The sequence below is a fragment of the Zophobas morio genome, unplaced genomic scaffold (assembly GCF_036711695.1).
Source record: "Zophobas morio isolate AGI-343-1 ecotype UQ-CSIRO unplaced genomic scaffold, CSIRO_AGI_Zmor_V1 ptg000026l, whole genome shotgun sequence".
Classification (NCBI taxonomy): Eukaryota; Metazoa; Arthropoda; class Insecta; order Coleoptera; family Tenebrionidae; genus Zophobas; species Zophobas morio.
The window spans coordinates 10,434,616-10,453,481 of NW_026972131.1; the positions used below are offsets into that span (position 1 = coordinate 10,434,616).

General features: G+C 35.9%; 3 protein-coding genes across 6 annotated transcripts in view; 1 reads left to right on the top strand and 2 right to left on the bottom strand.

Annotated features, from left to right (window-relative positions):
- Positions 1 to 1,996, top strand: part of Milt (milton) — a 32,565-nt gene extending 30,569 nt beyond the window's left edge. For 2 of the 4 annotated variants that reach the window (XM_064065845.1, XM_064065849.1), the window contains 3 exons: positions 458 to 705; positions 981 to 1,167; positions 1,215 to 1,996. In XM_064065845.1, the coding sequence (XP_063921915.1) occupies positions 458 to 705; positions 981 to 1,167; positions 1,215 to 1,432 (653 nt within the window). In that variant the 3' untranslated portion in view covers positions 1,433 to 1,996. Of the gene's footprint in view, positions 1 to 457; positions 706 to 766; positions 906 to 980; positions 1,168 to 1,214 lie in introns of those variants that run through there. The other 2 variants (XM_064065846.1, XM_064065847.1) reach the window with 2 other exon arrangements.
- LOC135136518 (inward rectifier potassium channel 2-like) lies at positions 1,912 to 9,824 on the bottom strand. The gene is made up of 5 exons (XM_064065858.1): positions 9,400 to 9,824; positions 3,160 to 3,670; positions 2,617 to 3,112; positions 2,322 to 2,575; positions 1,912 to 2,274 (listed from the first exon to the last, which is right to left on the bottom strand). The coding sequence occupies exons 2-5, from the start codon at positions 3,201 to 3,203 to the stop codon at positions 2,004 to 2,006; spliced, it is 1,065 nt and encodes a 354-aa protein (XP_063921928.1). The 5' UTR covers positions 3,204 to 3,670; positions 9,400 to 9,824; the 3' UTR covers positions 1,912 to 2,003.
- Positions 9,825 to 9,885: 61 nt separating this feature from the next.
- LOC135136515 (nuclear cap-binding protein subunit 3-like) lies at positions 9,886 to 18,811 on the bottom strand. Its single transcript, XM_064065850.1, has 2 exons — positions 18,561 to 18,811; positions 9,886 to 11,634 (listed from the first exon to the last, which is right to left on the bottom strand). Exons 1-2 carry the CDS (start codon positions 18,702 to 18,704, stop codon positions 10,000 to 10,002), a joined length of 1,779 nt encoding a protein of 592 aa, XP_063921920.1. The 5' UTR covers positions 18,705 to 18,811; the 3' UTR covers positions 9,886 to 9,999.
- Positions 18,812 to 18,866: the final 55 nt, after the last annotated feature.

The following is an 18,866-nucleotide window of genomic DNA, read 5'->3' on the forward strand; positions in this document are numbered from 1 at the left end:
TTTCTACTTTCCGGATAAACAAAATGGAAAAGTTATAAAATAGAAAAATTGTAAAATTGAAAACTCAAAATGAAAAAACGCAAAAGTATAAAATGAAGGCTTCGAGAAATCTAAAAACTTGCGAAATCGAAGAAACGGAAAATTCAAAAATCGAAAGATTAATAATTGAGAAACTTAAAGATCGAAAAATTGCGGTCGAAAACACGAAAATTATTGTAAAATCTAAATATTGAAAATTGGAAAATCTCGACAACGTCGAATGAAGCCAGTATAATCAATTAACAATTTTTAAAAATTATTATGTGTATAAATTATTATTATTTGTAAATCTGTGGTAAACCAGTAATTTCATATTAATTTGATATTACTTTTTAAATTTGGTGTATGGGGGCGCAGTGGAAGTTAGCTACGCCACTGACGAGTACTAAGTATACAGTACTAACTTTTGTTGTTTCAGGAATTAAAGCGGCTACTCCGTCAGCGTTTAACACCCCGTGTGGGGCTAACAGCTTCACCCCGACGGCGACACCCTGTAACAGCCCCGATGATAGTCCATCACAATCACGTTGTCAATCCCCCGAGCCACTCAGCTTCCCACAACTTATCCTAAGCTCAGTCCCTCAGTTTATCAAAGATACGGTTGTGGGAGGCGGTGCCAAAAAGAAGATGATTAAAGGCAAACGCAGCAAACCTGAAAGAGCGGAGGTAAATAAAGGCGACATTGTCGGCTTTTTTTTCTTGGATGTTTTATTTGGCATTGAGTTAGACTGATTTCCAGTTGCATGCACATGACACTAACGCTCTAACCATCAAAATTAGTACTGCGGTGGGGATGGATTACCAGTTGTGATACTAACATATTTTGTAATTTTGTTTGATAGTTAAATAAAAATGTTTACAACGAATTTATTTTTTTGCGCCAAAACGATAAGATAGTACTTAAGTAATCTTTTAAGTCATCGGCACGTTTTTGTTTGTAGAGTCTCATTGGCAAGATCGAGCGGATCGGGATTACGAATCTGATGGGAGCCCCCGGCGCTCTGTCCATATCGGCCGGTCTGTACACCCGTCCGGCCTTAACTAGTCCCATGGCTCAGCTCACTTGTTTGTTGCCGAGTCACTCAGAAACGGCTTCTCAAAGTAGCAAAAGCCTTCTTCCCTCACATAGTGAGTACTTGAGTCGCCTTGGCACAGCGTAATTGTCGTGGTTTCAGGAAAACCTCCTTCTGGTCTTGGAGTACCGGGCAAGCCCGGTAGCGGCGCACTAAGTAGGCGATTAGAGCAACTCAATTCTAGGAAACAGCGTCGGCAGGGGGTGACGCGGTCGGATTTAGGTACCGTAGCCACGAAAAAACTACCAGAGCCCGAACAGACTTCCACGTTAGGTACTCTCAGCTCGTTATTATTCGGACGAAAAGGAGGCTTGTTTTAACTTGATGGGTGCCTAATATTGTAGCAGTATTTTATCTCTTCTTTTGACCAATACTTAGGGCACATCCGAATTTAAAGGAAAGCAGCTACTACACGAACATTCTCCATATAATACAGTCATGTAAAGTTGTCTCATTATTTATTTCGTGTGATATTTTATATCTTTTTTTATTTTCTTTTTCGTTGAGTCTCAATCACGTGGTGCTAATCAGCGAGCACAAATTGTTATTTTTCTAATGAAGTTTGGTGCTGTTAGTTAATCAATGTGTTTGTAAATACTATGTACATAACCTCTCTTTTGTGACTGGTTATTGGAAATTGCATGGCTTCGACGCTAGTTCTTCTTGTTATCGTTAGCAAAATGTTTTATAATAATCAAATTGGAGTTATATCAATTGAGTAAGCCTGTAGTTGTTAAAGTAGTCCATTTTCAAATTACAGTATAAATGTTACAACGGTCATGACGTGAGGATTAGGAGATTACGCTGTATAAAGTATTTATTTTACTAGGAGGTAAAGTAAGTCATTTAGTATTATGTTGTAAATAAAGACGATTTAAAATGGTGTTTGTTTCAATTTCTTTCGCCTGGATCGTCGGTGAGTTGGTTTAACTCAGTCTGAATTTTCTTTAGCGTGCTGGCGCTACACAACGGGGTATCACAAGGCATGAGTTTAAAAATGTCTTGCTCATTTACTACGTAACGCTGTACCTTCTCGTCATATTCCATACACGACTTAAACCTAAACCCCCATAGAATTTCTTCGTTCAAATACGACGTCTGACTAGTCGAAAACTGATCAGTCACGAACGACGTGCCAGACAACGTTACGAGTATTTCAAACCTACAATTTCATAATTATGTAAAATTGTGACACAGTATCAATATTACTTTCCGCTCATTATATCACTAGCTGACAATTTCCAAAACGGACTGTCTTCGTCTATTTGGTGTACCACGTCCGTCGGCCACAAAAACATCCCACCCGAAGTCACTTCCATTTCTTGCAAACTCGCATGAAAATCCTCCTGTTTCACATTACTCCGACCAACAAAATAAATCGTCACTTTTGACTCAATCGCGTGCTTGTTCAGATGGTCGTTGACACGAAACACTAAACATAGCTTGCCGTTTCTTAAACAAATCTACAATATATATGTATCACGTTTCAAGCGACTATACTCACCACACACTTCTTGCTAAACAAAGTCAAACCGTCTTTTCGCAGCGGTTTACAAATTTTCAAAAAAACAATCGAAATGAACGTGCCGTCAATCAAAATCATCACTATGGTGCTCAACATGAGAGTAAACCACGCGAATTGACAGTTTTCGGTTGGGTACAAGTACCCATAACCCGTTGTCGTGATGGTTTCGACACTCAAGAGTAAATATCCGCTGAAACATCTAGCGTGTTCCACACAAAAATTGTGGGTTTTGGCGGGGTTGAAGTCGCCGCTTAGCCAAGCGTCGAGCATCCACAACCCCGCGAAAGCAACATAGAAGAAGAAGTTGGCTGCTACTACCATGAACGTGACCCATCGCCACCGCAGCGACACCAACGTGTTAGCGAAGTCCTTAGTAAACCGAAAGTACTTGTAGTACGGGACTTGGCTTAGTTGCAAGTTCAAGTGGCCACTTTTAGTCATGAACCGCTGAATGGTGTGCTTACCGTTGGTGTAGCTGGAACGACAAGATAGTGATTGGGGTATAAACTAACCACGACGTACCATTTTTTGTGGATTTTTTTAATCACGAAAGGAAACTCCATCATTTCAATGCACCAACAAACTAACGACACAGTTTTATGCTATTCTAACTCTTTATTGTTTAATTGCGTGTCTACATTGTTATATTACAGATTTGGGGTAATTTTATTTACTCATGGATTTGTTTTATGTGTTAATCTACACACTCATCAGTGTTTAGTTAGAGATTTTGCAATCACTCGGTCGAAAAAATTAAATATAAAGTGCTCTTAAAGTCGCTGTCCTTCTTGCTATCTTGATACTTCCCATTTGTGACCGTCGCTTCGATGTACCATTTGGATTTAATGTAGGCGGCTGTGTACCCAGCGACGACGTTCCACCCAGTTTCGTTATGTTTTTCTTGAAAGAGTTCGGCATAGACTTGGGTTCTGTCCGAAGAATCGGAATAAACTGTGTAGGCTTGTTTTAGACAGTCAACGGCATCGATAACGTAGTGGATTGAAGGAACAGACGTCTTGTTGGTGGCATGAATCTGAAAAAGCGCGTTATAAATTGTTTGTGTTGTAATTAGGTAAGTGTGAAGTTGTTGCCGCTGACGTTGCTTTTACAGCTGAAAATTAAGAAAAACAAGGCAAAATGTATGCCCGCCCACCCACCCTATCGCAATTGTGATGACCCTTTTTTATTCGTCGTGAGCCAACGGGGCGGAGCTTAACTGCAAAATCATTATTAAAAACAGGTGTCGTTCAAAGTATACTGTGTATATTGCGAAAAAAATAAAGCCAAAGATTAGGCCCCACTCGTACCTCATTTTTTTTTAGATATATGTAATCTTTTCACAACAAGAAACTTAAAATATGTTCAAAATGGTAAACTTGTATAGAGAAATATGAATTTTGTAATTATGCTCCACCCCCCGGCTCACGACAAATAAGAAAAATCATCACAAATGCGATAGGGCGGGTGGGCGGGGCTTATATTTGGCTTTGTTTTTTTAAATATATATAATCTTTTCATAACAAGAAACTTAAAGCATGTTCAAAATGGTAAATTTTTGTTCCGAAATATGAATTTTGCATTTAAGCTCCGTTCCTCCGTGTGACAACGAATGAAAGATTCATCACAATTGAGACAGGGGCGGGTGGGTGGGGCTTAATCTTTATATAGTTTTCTCTCCACAATAGAATATTTGAAGTATCAAATGGTGAATTTGATATCTTAAGTATTCTATTGTTGAAAGAAAACTGTATTACGAGAAAAAAAGGTAAAAATTACGCCCCACCCACCCGCCCCAACCTCAATTGTGATGAATTTTTCATTCGTCGTGAGCAAAAATTTACTATTTTGAATATGTTTTCAGTTTCTTGTTATGAAAAGAAAATTACATGTATTAAAAAAAAACAAGGATAAATATAAGCCCCGCCCCCCCACCCTATCTCCATTGTGAAAATCCATATTTCCCTACAAAAGTTGACCATTTTGAACACATGTTTTAAGTATCTTGTTATGAAGAGATTACATATAATTAAAAAAAAAAAAAAAACGAGAAACTTAAGACATGTTCAAAATGGTCAATTTTTGCAGAGAAATATGGATTTTTCAATTAAGCTCCTCCTCCCGGCTTACGACGAATAAAAAAAATAGAGTATATTTTTTTACAAAATCAGAAAAATTCAAAATAGAAAAATACCAAGCACAATATAAATTAGATACAGATTTAAATCGTATCATCGTAGTTAATTTTTCCTGTTACCATATGTTATTCATGTAATGTGACATACAAAAAGTTATTAGTATTAATTAGTCAACTATGATACACATATTTTTTATACAAGGCTTTCCTCAATTACTTCTATGTAAATTATTTGTTTTTCTTACGTGTACAAACATTTTGAATAGCTGAATAGCTGCGAATTTCAAAAAACAAGCCAGTTTTTGCTTCACATACAAAACAAAATATAAGCCCCGCCCACCCGCCCTATCGCAGTTGTGATGATTTTCTTTATTCGTCGTGAGCCGAGGGGTGGAGCTTAATTGCAAAATCCACATTTCTCTACAAGTGTTTTAAACATGTTTTAAGGTTCTTGGCCTGAAAAGACGACAATGTATGTTAAGAAAAAAGGCAAAATTTTAGCCCCGCCCACCCGCCCTGTCTCAATTGTGATAATTTTTTTTTATTGTCGAGAGCCAAAGGAGCGAAATTTAATTGCAAAATCCGTCTTATTTCTCTACAAGAAACTACCATGTCAGACATGTTTTTGAGTATTGTGTTATTCAAAGAATGGTACGTACGTATATGTATTAAGAAAAAATTAAACCCAAAGATTAAGCCCCACCCATGTCTGCCCTGATCCAAAGAGCAATGAAGTTTTCATTCGTTGGCAAACCTAGGGGCGGAGCCTAATTGCAAAATCCATATTTCCTTACAAAAATTTACCGTGTTTTAAGTTTCTAAGAATAAAAAAAAAATGATCACAATTGCGATTGGGCGGGTTCACATTTTGGCTCTTTTTCTTAATATACCTACATAGTATTCTTTGAACAACATGATACTCAAAAATGTTTTTAATTCCTTGTAAAGAAATAAGTGTTTTACAGTTAAGCTCCGCCCCTTGGTTCTCCGCGAATAAAAAAAAAATCATCACAATTGAGACAGGGTGGGTGGGGGGGGGGGGGCTTACATTTTGGCTTGTTATTTTAATGTGTTTCAAATGGAAATTTTGTATAAGGAAAAAATTGATTTTGCAATAAGGCTCCGCCCCATAATTGCAAAATCCAAATTTCTTGTTGTAAAAAGATGGATATGTATATTAAGAAAAAAGGGCAAAATTTAAGCCCCGCCCACCCACCCTATCTCAATTCTGATGATTTTTTTTATTCGTCGTTAAGCGGAGGGGCGGAGCTTAATTGTAAAATCCATATTTTCTTACGAAAATTTATCATGTTAAACGTCTTTTAAGTTTCCAAAAATAGAAAAAAATCATCACAATTGAGATGGGGTGGGTGGGCGGGGTTAATATTTTCCCTTTTTTTAATATACACAGTATCCTTTGAACAACACGATACTCAAAAACATGTTTTTAATTTCTTGTAAAGAAATAAGAATTTTGCAGTTAAGCTCTTCCCCCTTGGTTCAGGGCGCATAAAAAAAATCATCACAATTGAGATAGGGTGGGTGGGCGGGCTTACATTTGGCTTTTTATTTTAATATGTGTATACTTCTTTTCACATCATGAAACTTAAAACATGTTAATGGAAAATTTGTATAAGAAAATATAGATTTTGCAATAAGGCTCCGCCCCATAATTACAAAATCCATACTTTCTTTCAAAAACGTACAATTTTAACCATGTTTTAAATTTCTTGTTGTAAAAAGATGGCTATGTATATTAAGAAAAACGGGCAAAATTTAAGCCCCGCCCACCCACCCTATCTCAATTCTGATGATTTTTTTTTATTCGTCGTAAGCGGAGGGGCGGAGCTTAATTGTAAAATCCATATTTTCTTAGAAAAATGTATCATGTTTAATGTGTTTTAAGATGCTAAGAATAGAAAAAATCATCACAATTGAGATAGGGTGGGTGGGTGGGGTTAATATTTTTCCATTTTTTCTTAATATACATAGTATCCTTTGAACAACACGATGCTCAAAAGCATGTTTTTGAGTATCGTGTGGTTTATAATTTTGAATTGGATTTTCTGTTTTTTTCTTATTTCTTCCCCATCCTTATAAATGGTTTATCTGTTATTGGTTAAATAATAATATTAATAATAATAATAATAATAATGTTTTTAATTTCTTGTAAAGAAATAAGAATTTTGCAGTTAAGCTCCGCCCCCTTGGTTCACGGCGAATAAAAAAAAATCATTACAATTTAGATAGGGCGGGTGGGCGGGCTTACATTTTGCCTTTTGTTTAAATATGTGTAAAATTCTTTTCACAACATGAAACTTAAAACATGTTAATTGAAAATTTGTATAAGGAAATATCGATTTTGCAATTAGGCTCCGCCCCATAATTACAAAATCCATACTTCCTTCCAAAAATGTACGTTTTAACCATGTTTTAAATTTCTTGTTATAAAAAGATGGCTAAGTATATTAAGAAAAAAAGTACACAATTTAAATCGAAAAATGAGAAATCGTGAAAATGAAAAATTTTAACTTGAAAACTTGAAAAATTAAAAATCAAAAAATTCCAAAATTGTCTAGTTAAAACTTGAAACATCATAAGATTAGAATTAAAAACTGCAAAATTGTCAAACAAATTATCAAATGTTATAAACTTAATTTAATATTTGAAAGCTCAAAAATCTAAAAACTAAAAAAAATTAAAACTGGAATTTCGAATTCGATTTTATAAGATTTGTTTTTTTTTTTCAATTTTTCGATATTTCAGTTTTTGATTTTCCGATTATACAGTTGTACAATTTTCCGATTTCTCATTTATTCGATTTTTCAATTTGTCATTTTTTTATTTTTAGCAAGTATTCTCCCACCCACGCAGCCTTTATTTCCTTGGAAGAATAAGTTATCTGCCAAATTCAGTCTTATCTTGGCAAGTACTAGCCCCCGCCCTCCCTCCCTTATTTGCTTAGAAGAGTGGGTCATCTGCCAAAATCAGTCTTATCTCAATTCTGATGATTTGTTTTATTCGTCGTAAGCGGAGGGACGGAGCTTAATTCTAAAATCCATATTTTCTTAGAAAAATTTATCATGTTAAACGTGTTTTAAGTTTCCAAAAATAGAAAAAAATCATCACAATTGAGATGGGGTGGGCGGGCGGGGTTAATATTTTTCTTTTTTTTTCTTAATATACATAATATCCTTTAAACAACACGATACTCAAAAACATGTTTTTAATGTCTTGTAAAGAAATAAGAATTTTGTAGTTAAGCTCCGCCCCCTTGGTTCATCGCATAAAAAAAATCATCAGAATTTAAATAGGGCGGGTGGGCGGGGTTACATTTTGCCTTTTCGTTTTATTATGTGTAGACTTCTTTTTACAACATGAAACTTAAAGCATATTCAAAATGGAAAATTTGTATAAGGAAATATAGATTGCAATTAGGCTCCGCCCCATAATTACAAAATCCATACTTCCTTTCAAAAACGTACAATTTTAACCAGGTTTTAAATTTCTTGTTGTAAAAAGGTGGCTACGTACATTATAAAAAAAAGGGCAAAATTTAAGCCCCGCCCACCCACCCTATCTCAATTCTGATGATTTTTTTTATTCGTCGTAAGCGGAGTGGCGGAGCTTAATTGTAAATCCATATTTTCTTAGAAAAATTTATCATGTTAAACGTGTTTTAAGTTTCCAAAAATAGAAAAAGATCATCACAATTGAGATGGGGTGGGTGGGCGGGGTTAATATTTTTCCTTTTTTTCTTAATATACATAATATCTTTTAAATAACACGATACTCAAAAGCATGTTTTTAATTTCTTGTAAAGAAATAAGAATTTTGCAGTCAAGTTCTGCCCCCTTGGTTCACGACGAATAAAAAAAATCATCACAATTGAGATAGGGTGGGTGGGCGGGCTTACATTTTGCTTTTTTATTTTAATATGTGTAGACTTCTTTTCACATCAAGAAACTTAAAACATGTTTAAAATGGAAAATTTGTATAAGGAAATTTTCAATTAGGCTCCGTTCCATAATTACAAAATCCATATTTCCTTAAGAAAATGTACCATTTTAACCATGTTTTAAATTTCTTGTTGTGAAAAATATAAGCCCCGCCCACCCGCCCTATTTCAATTCTCACGACTTTTTTTATTCGTCGTGAGCCGAGGGGCGGAGCTTAATTGTAAAATCTTTATTTTTCTACAAGCAATAAAAACATGTTTTTGAGTATGGTGTTGTTCAAAGAATACTATGTACAGTTGCGGTCTTCCAAAAGTACACGATAATTTTCTCTGTTGTAAATGTATGTTCAAATCATGGGCGCTCGAATGTCAAAGTTTGTCAAATTTGACATTTTGTTCATCAAAAATGTTACGCCACTGGTAATAGCCAGACTTACATTAATTAAAAAATTCCATGACAACGAAAAATGGACAAATTGTGACAAATTTTTCATTCGTTGTTAGACCAAGGGGCGGAGCCTAATTGCAAAATCGATCCTTTCCCACAAACATTTACCAATTTAGACTTGTTCTACCTTTCTTCTTGTGAAAAACTACCGCAATTTGATTGGTTGAAACGCAACGTCAACGGCGAACAGCAACAAGTTTATAAATCGACCCTTATACTTACCACAACGTCGCCCGAGGGGTCCTTTTTCAGTAAATCTTTACCGACAACGACTTGGAAGACACAAGTCACAAAAAAGAGCGCTACGAACTTCATCTTGGCACCAACTGACGAACGAAATATTGTCAGTGTTAACTTATATAGTGGCACGATTGACTAAGAACTAGTTTCCGCCTTTTAAGTAAATAGGTTCAAGTGTGTTGTGTACCTTTTCGTCGGAAAAATTGGATTTTTTCATGTAACAAAGCCACTGATAAAGTTGTTTACGAAAAAATTACGCGTTTCGCCAACGAAATGGTTGTTTTGGCGTAATTACAAGCCACTTGTAATTGCAACACTTTTTAAGACTTCTAGAAAATTATAATTTAGATTTGAACGAACGAAAACCAAAAGGGGTCAAGTTATTTGTTTACAATGATAACTCGCTTGATCAACAAACACTTACCCAGTGTTACGAAATGGGAAACACGGGATAAATAACGTACGCAATGAGAAAATCTTGCTATATATACACGACAAAACATAAATGTAAAAATAAGTATAGTTGATAAAAATTTTCCATATAAATTAAAAACTACACCTCATAACCCAATTAAAATCCCCTTAAGACCGCTTAAAATGGTCGTTATTAATTTCAATTTTTAACGGGCTTTTGTAAGCAGAATGTACTGAGTGGTCCTTGGAACGAGAGGTGAAACCGGGCCGATTGGTGATTCTGCGACTTTGTACCAACTCCTCGACTTCCTCCGACTCGCTCTCGGAACCCTCGGATTCGCTGGACTCCGACTCCGACTCCGTCTCGGAGTTGGATTTACCTTTAACCCGGGAGAGCACAGTGGAAGCTACGGCAGACGCGACCGCAGGCCTCTTCTGGGTTTTAATAACCACAGCGACTTTACTCTTGGGCTTGTCGTGTCTTCGGTAACTCGTGTCTTCGTCGTCGCTGTGTGAATACCTCCTCCGGTGTACCCTGTGCCGGTCTTCCTTGTCCCGACGCGAGTGGGACACCTCTTCAGTCAAAGCTTCCTCTCCGTCCTCCGATTTTATTTGAAACACCATCTTCTTGTTCCGATTTTTCAACCTACTCCCTAAGTCGAACACCTCGGGCTCGGACTTGTCCAACTTGACCGCGTGAGTCCGATGGGTCATATTCAAAACCGTCCGCAAGTCAGAATTGGTAGAAACGTCTTGGTCGATTTTCTTAATCTGGTTGTTGATTCGCTGCAACATGTGTTTTCGTTTGATTTTCTCTTCTTCTTCGTCCGCATACATTCGCATTCTCGGTATTTTCACTTTCTTTTTCGGTGCGACGGGTTCAGGTTCTTCGGGTTCTTCAGGTTCGGGGTCCTTTCGCTTCTGACCCAAGCGATTCCTAAGACTGTGGTTTTTGATTTCTACCTTCGGGACTTCAGCGATTTGCGTCCTCTCTTTTTCTCGGAACTGGGCGTCTTCATCCCAGTTCTTCGCCAGTACGGTCCACGGATTATCCTCGTTTACTTTGCGCATGTCTTTGTTTCGGCCGAAAATACCCTGATTCGGTGGTTTACCCACCTGCAGTGGCGCTTTCTTCTTACTCTGATTCTTATAATAGCGACTAAATTGTTCTACTTTAAAGTGTTGTTTGTCAGTCTTGAGGGCGAATCGTAATAGTAAACACTTCGCCTTCGGGTGTGAACCCCCCAGTCTCCAATACCCGGGTGGTATGGTCGCGGTGATTTCCGAAATATCGACCGAATTGTGCTCATTCAACAACTTATTCGTCGTCGCTTCTTCGCTATCCTCCTTCAGCTGCACCTCCCGATTCCGATTAATCACGAGTATGCTCTGATCCACCTCTTCCGTGCTCTCGTTCAAGTGGTCGAAGTAGCTCGTGTCGTCCCGTACCGGCATGCCTCTGACCGGCTTCGACATGAAGTGCAAAGCTCGCGCCGACAAGATTTTGTCCAACCAGACGATATTGCAACTCACTTCGTCTATCCATTCGACCGAAACCGGTGCGTATTCCAGAAAATAATCTAAAAGATCTCCAGCGTTCATTTGCTCTATCCCTCTCATATGAATTACCTCAAACCGCACGTTCGATTCGTTCGACGCGCTTATCCCTAAACTACTGTGAAGGAGTTGTAAATCGTCGTCTTTAAAGTTTTTTATCTCCTCGGGATTTAAGGCGAATCTTTTCGCGCGCTCTTGGAGCTTGTCTTCGGTGGTGGTGAAGCCGGGGAAAGGGGGATTGGCGCTCTGGAAAAAAAAGGAAGTGTCAAATTCAAGGACTATTTAAAAAATCAAACAAAAGTCAACTATCATAAATATTAACGCAAAACGTCGAAATGTTTTTATTTGAAATTTGTTGACGTCACTTCAACAATTATTAAATCAATATTTAGATCTGATACGGCTTCCTGAATTTTTTTATTAACGCAAATATTATCCATTCACGATCTTTACATAGTAAAGTAGGCTTTGATATTTTTTCTTTAAGTTGGATAAACTGATTTGATGATTTAGTTTTTTGTCTGTCACTAGTATGATTGACATTTGCTTTGAGCTGGATTGCCACTTTTCTACTTCATTTATAAATCAGAATTATTAGACGCAATTTTTAATCCAGCAAACAAATGTTTTAATTTTATCAGCATAGATAATTTGTCATTGTGACAGATTCACAGATCATTGCGACATTATTTCAAAAGAAAATGTCTAAAATAGTTTTAGTGCAACAAAAAATTGCCCGAACATATTTTCTGTAATGTAAAAATACGCTGCAAAATATTTTTTAATTTTTTTTCTCATAGGTGGGAACATCAACTGGCGAAAATTTTATCAACAGGGCAAGCGAAAACCAACGGATTTATTTACAAATTATGTTTCGGAAAGACCTGCAACCACAAATTTGGCAACTTAATGAAAAAAACGAATATTTCACTGTAGATACTCTTTTGGCATATTCTAGGGAACAGTTGGAATTTAAAGGGGGGCGAACCACATTATACAAAATTCTTAAGTCAGTGGCTTACAAACACAGGGAAGTAAATGGTCGCAAAATTGTATGTGAACAAAAACATGAAAATTACTTTTTTGAGAACATATTCACAGTTTCTAAATTCTTGTGGAAATTTGACTTTCGTGTATTTGGATGAAACATGGATCTATCAAAATGGTTCGTCCATTCGTCGCTGGGTGCACGATACTGATCTAGAAAGCAATCCCACCAAAATTAAAAGTGAAGGATCAAGGTTTGTTATTCTCCAAGCGGGTTGTTCGACGGGGTTCTTGGATGGTTGTAACAATTTTTTAATTCAAAAAATAACGATAGAAACTATCATAAAACGATGGACGGGACAATTTTTCAAAATTGGGTGATCAATCAGCTCATTCCTGCTTTAGCAAAGTTGAACCAAAAATGTGTGGGGGAGCCTAATTGCAAAATTGATATTTCGTTATACAAATTTTCCATTTTAAACATGTTTTAAGTTTCTTGTTGTGAAAAGACGTCTACACATTTTAAAACAAAAGGCCAAAATGTAAACCCGCCCACCCGCCCTCTCTCAATTGTAATGATTTTTTTTTATTCGCCGAGAAGCAAGTGGGCAGACCTTCACTGCAAAATACTTATTTCTTTACAAGACAAATAAAACGTGTTTTTCAGTATCGTGTTGTTCAAAGAATACTATGTAAATTTAGAAAAAAAAGGCAAAATATTATCCCCGCCCACCCACCCCATCTCAATTGTGATGATCTTTTTTATTCTTAGAAATTTAAAACACGTTCAAAATGGTAAATTTTTGTAGAGAAATATGGATTTTTCAATTAGGCTCCGCCCCTAATCTGCCAACGAATGAAAACTTCATTACTATTTAGATCAAGGCAAGTATGGGTGGGTTTTAATTTTTTCTTAATATACATGGTATTTTTTTTAGCAACACGATACTCAAACACATTTTTTAAATTCTCGTAGAGAAATAAGGATTTTGCAGTTAAGCTCCGCCCATTTGGCAGATGACAAATAAAAACATCATGAGAATTGAGATAGGGTGGGTGGGCGGGGTTAATATTTTGCTTGCTTCTTTCTAAATTTACGTAGCTATCTTTTCACAAGAAACTTAAAATAATGTTAAAATGGTACATTTTTACAAGGAAATATGGATTTTGCAATTATGGATGGAACGTAATTGTAAAATCGATATTTCCTTATGCAAGTTTTCCATTTTAACCATGTTTTATGTGTCTTCTTATGAAAAGTCTACACATTAAAGAAAAAAAAAAAAAAAAAAAGCAAAATGTAAGCCCGCCCACCCGCCCGATCTCAATTGTGATGATCTTTTTTATTCTTAGAAATTTAAAACACATTCAAAATGGTAAATTTTTGTAGGGAAGTACGGATTTTTCAATTAGGCTCCGCCCCTAGTCTGCTAACGAATGAAAACTTCATTACTATTTAGATCAAGGCAAGTATGGGTGGGTTTTAATTTTTTCTTAATATACATGGTATTTTTTTTAGCAACACGATACTCAAACACATTTTTTAATTTCTCGTAGCGAAATAAGGATATTGCAGTTAAGCTCCGCCCCTTTGGCAGATGACGAATAAAAAAAATCATCGGAAATGACATAGGGCGGGTGGGCGGGGTTAATATTTTGATTTTTTTTTCTAAATTTACGTAGCTATATTTTCACAAGAAACGTAAAATAATGTTAAAATGGTACATTTTTACAAGGAAATATGGATTTTGCAATTATGGATGGAACCTAATTGCAAAATCGATATTTCCTTATACAAGTTTTCCATTTTAACATGTTTTAAGTGTCTTCTTATGAAAAGAACACATTAAAGAAAAAAAAGCAAAATGTAAGCCCGCCCACCTGCCCTATCTCGATTGTGATGATTTTTTTAATTCGTCGTGAATCAAGGGGGCGGAGCTTAACTGCAAAATATTCGTTTCTTTACAACAAATTAAAAACATGTGTTTGAGTATTGTTGTTCAAAGAATACTACGTATATTAAGAAAAAACATACAAAATATACCCCGCCCACCCACCCCATCTCAATTGTGATGATTTTTCTTATTCTTAGAAATTTAAAACACGTTCAAAATGGTAAATTTTTGTAGGGAAGTATGGATTTTGCAATTAGGCTCCTCCTCTAGGCTGCCCAACGAATGAAAACTTTATTACTGTTTAGATCAGGGCAAGTGTGGGTGGAATTTAATTTTTTCTTAATATACATGGTATTTTGTTTAGCAACACGATACTCAAACACACTTTTTAATTTCTCGTAGAGAAATAAGGATTTTGCAGTTAAGCTCCGCCCATTTGGCAGATGACGAATAAAAAAATCATCGGAATTGAGATAGGGCGGGTGGGCGGGGTTAATATTTTGCCTTTTTTTTTCTTAATATGTGTAGACTTATTTCGACAACAAGAAACTTAAAACATGTCTAAAATGCTAAATTTTTGTAGTAATCTTAAATAAATGACAATTTTCAGCTCTAAACGCAACGGCAGCGGCATCAGCAACGTCAACAGTAAATTTATTTTTTTTACACCAATGTGTGAACTATGTTGGTAACAGTTAAATTTCCCTAGACATGGCAGAATCCACGCACGAATTTTTTAAAAATTCGGTGTAATGATACTTGAAATGATTTGTTACAGACGCTAATTTCACCAATTCAACTCTTCACCCATAAAAATGGAGCACAATTTGCACGAAATAAACAGGACGTTTATAAATCTCCCGGAGTGGATGGTGTACACGAATAACGAAATTATCATTTGGTTCAGTTAATAATAATAATAATAATAATAATAGCCTTTATTGCCCAACAGGTTGTTACCCTATTACAGGACAAAATCTAAATTAAATGTTACGCACAAATCTATAATTAACTTAAAATTTTATGATAAATACAATAACCAAATGTAAAACCCTAATATAAAAACCAATAAAATAATACGTACTAATCAATTAAAGAAACTAATAGAGAAGAAATTACATTTTATCATTAAAAATATCATAATAAAATGCATCAGCATCATGGCACATAGTTGTCAGCGGTGCTCTCCTAAGTATATTTGTTTTTGGTGTAGAAAAATCAAAAGTTGATGCATATCGAGAGTTCAAGCGTGGCACATGAAATTTTATAAGCGATAATATGTTGCTACAGTCTAAGCGATTGTGAATAAGCTTCCAAATAAAATGAGCACCATATTCTTTTCGACGACTAAAAAGCGACTGAAAATTATGCCGTCGCAGTAAATTGTCATAATCAACATGTCTAGGTGGGTATATTCCATCGATCTTGAAAGATAAATATTTTAGGAATCTTCGTTGAATTTTTTCGATGGTTAACTGATGACACACGTAATATGGGGCCCAGACCACACATGCATATTCTAACTTGCTTAGAACAAACGAAAAATACAACGTCTTAAGGAGAGAGAAATCGTTAAAGAATTTCGATGTACGCATTATAAATCCAAGGGATTTTGATGCCGATGATACTGTGGATTCAATATGGTTAATAAAAGTAAGATTTGAGTCAAAAAGTACTCCGAGATCTTTTGCTGAATCTGCTTTGAGAAGTACATGACCATTAATATTATATGATGAAGAAACTGACTTTATTTTGCGAGTAAACGTAAGAAAATAGCACTTATCCACATTCAAAGTTAAGAAATTAGACACTGAATATTGAGCAATAATATTTATGTTATCCTGTAGAAGATTTACATCCATATCATTGAATACAGAGGAATAAATTTTTAAATCGTCTGCATATGCAAGTACAGGACATGTAAGAGATCTGAGCAAATCGTTAATAAAAACTATGAAAAACAGTGGTCCCAGATTGGAACCCTGCGGTACACCTGATGTCGAGACATATTCATACGATGTAAACCCGTTATAAAAAACATAGTTTATTCGATTTGAGAGGTATGACTTAATAAGAGCAATAAATGATGGTGCAAGACCAAAAGAATTAAGTTTGTTTAGTAGCAAGCCATGATCAACCATATCGAAAGCACTAGAAAAATCGGTGTAGACAACATCCACTTGACCAGCATTATCTAATTGCTCACATATAAACTGAGTAATAGTTATTAAATTTGTTATTGTGGATCTACCAGGTAGGAAGCCGTGTTGATTTGGGGATATATAGGGCTGAATGTGATTGAATATGGATTTGTAAATTACTTGCTCAAAAACCTTGGCAAAATTAGACAGAATTGCAATCGGTCGATAGTTTTTCAACTGGGTGTAATCATTTTTCTTGTGCACCGGTACAATTCTCGCACGTTTCCAACGAGTCAGGAAAAGAAGAACTGGAGATAGCTTTATTGATGATTATTGTCAATGGTGTCGCTAAAGCATATCTTGCGTCGTGGATCAAAAAACTGGGAATTTGATCATCTCCCGCAGTATGTTTAATAGGAAAAGAGGCCATAATTTTCACGACTTCCTGGTCAGACACACACATAAGTTTAAAAGATGGAAGATTGCAATTGTCATTGGGAGTCACATTTGAGGCAGGGTGATATATACTTGAGAAAACTTGTGCAAAGCCATTCACTATTTCTTCAGGAGTTTCAAACGATACGTCATCTTGATACATTTTACCGGGTATTCTTGTAGTACCTTGCTTTAACTGAAGATATTTAAAAATTTCGCGGGGGTTATTACGAACTTAGTTTTCAACCTTCATTATATAATCTCGATAAGAAAGCGATATTTGTCTTTTACAAAGTGCCCGAAGTCTTTTATATTCTTCGAAGAATGAGTCTACATTTGATGATAACCACTTTTTTCTATAGTAGTCTTTAGCTTTTAGGTTAGAGATAATACTTGGTGTAAACCATGGTGGATAAGAAGCTTTGTGACTACAGGCAGCATACTGAGGCACGGAACAATTCAAAATGTTATATAGATGATCATAGAATGTGTCAAGCGCATCATCGACGTCAAGACATTTTTCCAGAAAAGTCCAGTCAATACTAAGGAGGTCATCATATAAATATAAGAAATTGGCTTTACGGAAGTTATACCTTGTAGTTTTTGCAGAGGGAAAGAACGATACATTTGACTTAGACGGATATTCAACGTATAGTGACAAGGCCGGGTGATAAGAATCTTCTTTAACAAAGGGGTGTAGTTCTCGGCTTACAACAATTTTCTGAAGATTCGAAAAGACTAAATCTAGTCGTTCATTGTTCAAATTACGAATGCTATTATGTTGATGTAGTTGAAGTGAGTCACAAAAACTTCGGAGTGATCTTACTTTAGGACAATTTGTATGCAAATTATTAAAATGGGGTAAGTTAAAATCACCAACCAACAAAATAGATTGGCCTACCAGAAGAACCTCAACAGCCTCAAAAAATAATTCATAGTCCGCAAGAGAGACCTGAGGTGGAATGTAACATGCTACTAAGAACAAAATATGTGAGCTGCACTGACATTTACAAATAATAAAATCAATTAGTGGAACTAAATTTCCAATAGCTGCAGTGTCAATTATTTCACAGGTTATTTTATTAATTAAACCAGCAACCACACCACCACCCATAGTACGAGCCACAGTGTCAAATTTTCTGTCGCATCTTACTACATTATAATTAGACGGAAATAATTCAGCATTGGATAAACCACCCCCTTTTTCTAGTAAAAAATGTGAAATGCAGGAATATTTTTTAACTTTTAATTCAATAAAACAACCTAACGAAAAAAGTTCAGGGAATTTTTATTCTTCTGCATCGAATACCAACAAACTCACTAGATTTTCATGGCCAACCCTACTATATAAAGATCGTGAACGGATAATATTTTCTAAAATTTGTTGTTATCAATGATTAAGCTTCCATTAGCTCTGGTATCGCTTTTCACTGCACTGTTAAACATACCGTTAAACTTGGTTTTATTAATTAAAAAAACCCGTTTAAACACCCATTCTGTATCTACTGAGGGTTCTTTGTGGCCACTGGTCCAATATTTCGCTTCTATATACATACAATATTGATACAGATGGGTTTATTTGCACTTTTAATCTTGGAACGCCATTTTCACTACAGATCACTTTAATGAATAATTTTAGCCCCTTTTTCACGGTAATAACAATAAAAATCCTCGCGTATCGCTATAAATAAACAAATTATGCACTTTTACCCACCCTGGTGGCTTCTGGTGGCGGAACTTGAGCTTGTTCCTCGGTCTCGTTTTCTTCGTGGTCGGAAATCTCACCTTCTTCATTTTCGTCCACTTCCATCGACTCCACGAGGTTATTCTGGATCTCCACTCTTATATTTGGTCTCATTTTTAAAAACTGGGTTAAAATAGCAACAAAGAAGCAAGAATAGTTTCTGTTAAGAAATAAACACCATGTTGTGTCTCGTTCTTGACGTTTGTAGGGGGCGACGGCGTCGAGCAGGGCTGACCGTACCAACCCACCAAACAAAATCACTAGAAGGTTTAAATT